Source organism: Python bivittatus, unplaced genomic scaffold (assembly GCF_059951505.1).
Source record: "Python bivittatus isolate LINGU-HERP-01145 unplaced genomic scaffold, Pbiv_v1 ctg000020_np1212, whole genome shotgun sequence".
NCBI classification, from domain to species: domain Eukaryota; kingdom Metazoa; phylum Chordata; class Lepidosauria; order Squamata; family Pythonidae; genus Python; species Python bivittatus.
Genome location: NW_028277030.1, coordinates 65,072,511 through 65,077,058, shown reverse-complemented (window position 1 = coordinate 65,077,058; position 4,548 = coordinate 65,072,511). Strand labels below are relative to the sequence as shown.

Genomic DNA, 4,548 nt, shown 5'->3' with positions numbered 1-4,548 from the left:
TCTCTCAGTAAACTCAATTCAACTATTTTATTACTATGAAAAAAGCACATCTATTCACGGTTCTCACTCAGATGTATCTTTTACTCTTACATAATGCATAAACTCCACTTAAATCCAAGAATTCTTAGACTTCCTTTTGCAGCATATACGTGCTTATCAAACTACTTTATATATAAAAATGCTTTCCCTGAAGTCTTTTTGTTATTATTTCTGTTAAGCTAAAAACAGTTCTCTGAGATATGTAGCACTTGGATTTTGCCATTAGTTGAATGACCGCTTTGATGCTTAAGGACCATAATAAAGTTATGATTATGGCACAATTGCATGACAGCTATTAAGGTACAACATGTTTCTGACTCGATTTACACATTTGTAAATCCAAACACACAAAACACACAATTGCATTTTCTTAAAGCTAAACAAAATGAAAAGGAAGCATTGTGTATTTTGAGTTCAGATCGGACCTCTACCTGCATGTAAATTCTTGAGCTATATGCCTTCTAGAAACAAACTATGCTATATTATATTACAACGTTATATTACAAGATGTTATATCTTGCAACATCTACCATAGGAGCCATTTTTGTCAATAGGCAAATTCTCCTACAGTGCTAGTTGTTCCTTGAAAACTCCCATGGCACTTTCTCCAAACTGCCAGTCTGCCCACTGACTAAAAAAATAAATAAATAAATCAGGAAGTGCGGCATTCTTTCTGGGAGAACAGCCATATATAATGAAAATTCAGAAGTGGCCTTGCAGCGTTCCAGTTTGCATTTGAATCCAAAATATATGGTCTTCTGATCTAACAAGAGATGGGACTCCAGGTGGTAGTTCAGTGTCCCATTCCATTCCATTCCATTCCATTAATCCTGTGGGAAGTTGCAGTTCCGCAGGGATGCGGAGAGCCACCGCACCACCGGAAGGTCTGGCTCCAGCTTCTAGAGCCTGGAGCCCTCGGCGCTGTCTCTCTTCCCCTCGGCAGAAGAGAAAGCAGGGGCCGGGTAGGGGCCAGCGGAGCCGGGTCGCATTGTGGCCCTGCGTCGTAATGGGCTGCAGGCGGAGGAGGGACCCCGTCTTCCCCATTGTGACGCGCGCTGAGTTTCACTGTGCTGCGCAAGGTGCTGCGTGAGCAGCGGGCAGGCCACTTCGGCCATGAGGCGGCAACAGCAGCGGCGTCGGCCGCGGCGCGGGTCGGGCCAGTGTCTCGGGGCGGAGGGTGGGTGGCGCGTCTCCCCGAGCGACCGAGGCGCGCCCAGCACCAACAAGGGCCGGAAGAAGCCGCCCGCTGTGTCCTGCTGCAGTCTGTCGGGCAGCGAGACCCAGCAAGAGATGGCGCGCCGGCGAATCAGCCCCGGCCGCTTCTCTCCGCCGCAGTGCTTCCCGGACGCCGCTTACAGCTCCGAGCCCGAAGCGGCGGGAGGCGAGGGCTGCCTGGGGCGCCAGCACCTGGCGCAAATATGCCGCGACGAAGGTGGAATGCTGTTGCCGCGCAAGGGCAAGTACAGGGGCGCTTCGCTTCCGCACACTAAGGCTCCGGTCGTCGCCAACGCCCCCTCGGCCCGCCTGCGCCGCCCCACTTGGCAGCCGCAGCACCATCACCTCGCTCCGGCCGGCGAGGGCTGCGCTACTCCTTGCACCACCTCTTGTACCACTCTCTACGGCGGAGATTTCCAGACCCACCACGAGCTGCCCAGCCGCTCCCCGGCAGGCAGGTGCACCCGGGTGGAGGAGCTGCTCCGGGACGACCAATGGGCCAGTCCTGTGACTAGGCCTCTGGAATATGGAACCGACTTCCCCACCGACGCCAGCAAGCCACCGTCAGTTTGCCCTTCTTCCTTTTCCTTCACTCAGATCGACAACAAAGCTGCTCCCAAGCTTGAGAAGAAGGAGCCCAAAAGAAGGGATTGGCAGGAGCCCTGTGACAGCAGCCCCAGCCTTGTGGACCTGATGCATTCCTTGAGACAGTATGAGGAGGAAGACCCACCGGCTTATCTGCCTCCTAACCACAATGCCTATCATCGCCGTCACCACAATCACCACAAGTCCAAGAAGGGAGACAATCATATCAGCCTTCAGGATCTGACTGACAAGAGATACGAGGACATGATCCCAGAAAGGGACAAAAAGATTGCTGCTTTGATGTTAGCTAGGCATCAGGAGGAGGAAGAGATGAAGGACAGGCAGCTCCAGGTCTCTGAGGCTTGGGAGAAGATGAGGCGGAAGGAGAAGAAGCACAGAGCAAAGTTGGAGAAGGAAAAGCAGTACCAGCTGGCAGATAGTATGGACCAATGGCAGAGGGACCGGGATCAAAGAAAATCCAAGGTCAGGTTAGAGGAAGAGCAACTAATGGCTGCCAGGGAAAGGGATGTTTTGTTGCGTGACAAGAAGTGGAAAAAGCTAGCCAAAGAGCAGGAGTGTAGACGCAGAGAGAAATTTGAAAATGCCAGACTTCAAGCTGAGTATAGGAAACGTTGCCAGGAAAAGCAGCTCTGGGACAAACGGTTGATGGACCGAAATGTCAAAGATCAGAACTCTCATGCATATAAAGAAAAGATGCTGCAGGCCTTGGAGAAGAGGCTTATAAAGGAAATGGAAAGGAAGAAGAGAAAAGTGGATGTGAATGACTATAAGAAACTCAAGCACATGCATGTGAAAGACCCAGTCGATGACAAGCTCAAAGCTGATGAGTTGTACAAGAGGCTTTGCATTGAACAAAAGCTTCAGAGGTCTCAGGAAATCCTTGAGCAGCTGCTTGAAGAAAGGAATAGAGAACTAAAAGAAAAGTCATATAAGGAGGAAGATCAAGGCATAGTAGCCAAGGTTAAAGCAAAAGAGACAGAGGAAGAGAAGAGAAGGCGCAAGGAGATGTTGTTGCAAATAGCTGAGATGAAGATACAGCAGGCCAGGGAAATCATGTCCAAAAATATGCAAGACAGAGCACAACATATGAAAGAAATTAATGGCGCCAAGGAAAGGAACCACCATTGCCGCAAACAGAAGCTTGATTATGATGACAAATACCATCTACAGGAAATGCAGGAAGCTTTAAGAAGAAAAGATCAGAAAAGCAATCAAATTCTAAGGTACAAGGATGCAGCTTTTGAAGACTCTAGGAGAATAGCCAGAGCATCATATGGCCTTAGAGACAAAGTGAAAGAGCTGATAAGCCACAATTCATTTGATCAAATGGCTTTAGATGCCCACCGTAATGCAAATTGCCCTAGAGGCCTGTAGTGAAGTTTAAGGAAACAAACTGTCTTCTGCCAAAGAAGATGGTTGTAATGCATTCATTTTGTAGAACTCCGCATTGCTGTACACTAAAGTGATTTCAGCCTTAATTACTGTTTGACTCTCATAAGTACTGTGGTTTAAAGGAATTTACAATATACACTAAAAAGCTATTATGTGCATTTGTAATGTTATTGTGAACAGAAAATACTGACCTTTAGCCACATTCTACTATGAACAACTTGATGCAATACAGAATTTCACCATGACTTAATGCAACACATTTTAATTGGATATTTCTGTAACAGTGATTTTAAAATTATATTTTATAATGGGTAGTTGGAGTTAAACATTATATATTTTACCAAATGTGACTAATAACTTTAAAACATTTCAGTTCAAGGTATGCATTGGCCAGTCAAATATTAATACTAGGATTTTAATGAAAAACATTCCAATAATCCTTTTTCCAAATCAGTATTTTTATATGTCTAAGTAAGCCAAGGAATAGTTTGCAGTCCATATAGTAATCATAAATCCCATTTGTTCCTTTGATGTTTATGAGCTTTCATATGATTTAACAAATATTATGAATGTATTATTTTATGACATTAGAAATGTATTATTTTAGGACTGACATTGTATTGTCAATGCTAATTTTGTAAATTTTGATAATGTTAATTTTATAATTTCAGAAAATTTTTGATGGCAACTACCTAAACACTAACCATATATCATTTAAGATACTTCAAAATAAAGCTTGATCAGAATATGTTCATTTCTAAAAAATATGGAATTGTATTATTTGATGTTTATTTATATTCTGGGATTTAATCTGTTTTAAAAGGTAATAACCATTGGTTATATTTGGTAAATTGGTTGGAGAAAATAAGAGAGACATGAGTGCTCAAAACACCTGTGTCTCTGACAGAAAGTTTTTCAAAGCACATTGAACTCCAAAATGTGTATTTACCAGGAGTTAGCACAATAAATGGACCATACAACTTTTTTTTTTTTCCATTTCAGTTCTCTTATTGTAAACAAGTGCAGCGGTAAAGCTGAATTACAGATTGATAGGATTTGCTTTTACATACATTTCTTTAAACTTGTTTTGTTAGCTATATGTGCCAGTTAATATTTATACAATATTAGAGAAGGCCAAGATCTACATTGCGTAAATGACCTGCCTGTTTCATTCCTGGTATTCACATTTGATAAGGGAAATAACTTGTACCGTTTACATGTCTGGTAATCACACAAGTAACTCAAACGAGCTGGCAGCCTTAGATCCCCAGGCAGCAGTAGATGGTGTGTTACGTC

At 43.9% G+C, this 4,548-nt stretch overlaps 1 protein-coding gene across 1 annotated transcript; it reads left to right on the top strand.

Moving 5' to 3' along the window:
• The first annotated feature begins 633 nt into the window (after positions 1 to 633).
• On the top strand, positions 634 to 4,218 carry CCDC185 (coiled-coil domain containing 185). Its single transcript, XM_025175907.2, has one exon. It carries the CDS (start codon positions 1,153 to 1,155, stop codon positions 3,232 to 3,234), a length of 2,082 nt encoding a protein of 693 aa, XP_025031675.2. The 5' UTR covers positions 634 to 1,152; the 3' UTR covers positions 3,235 to 4,218.
• Positions 4,219 to 4,548: the final 330 nt, after the last annotated feature.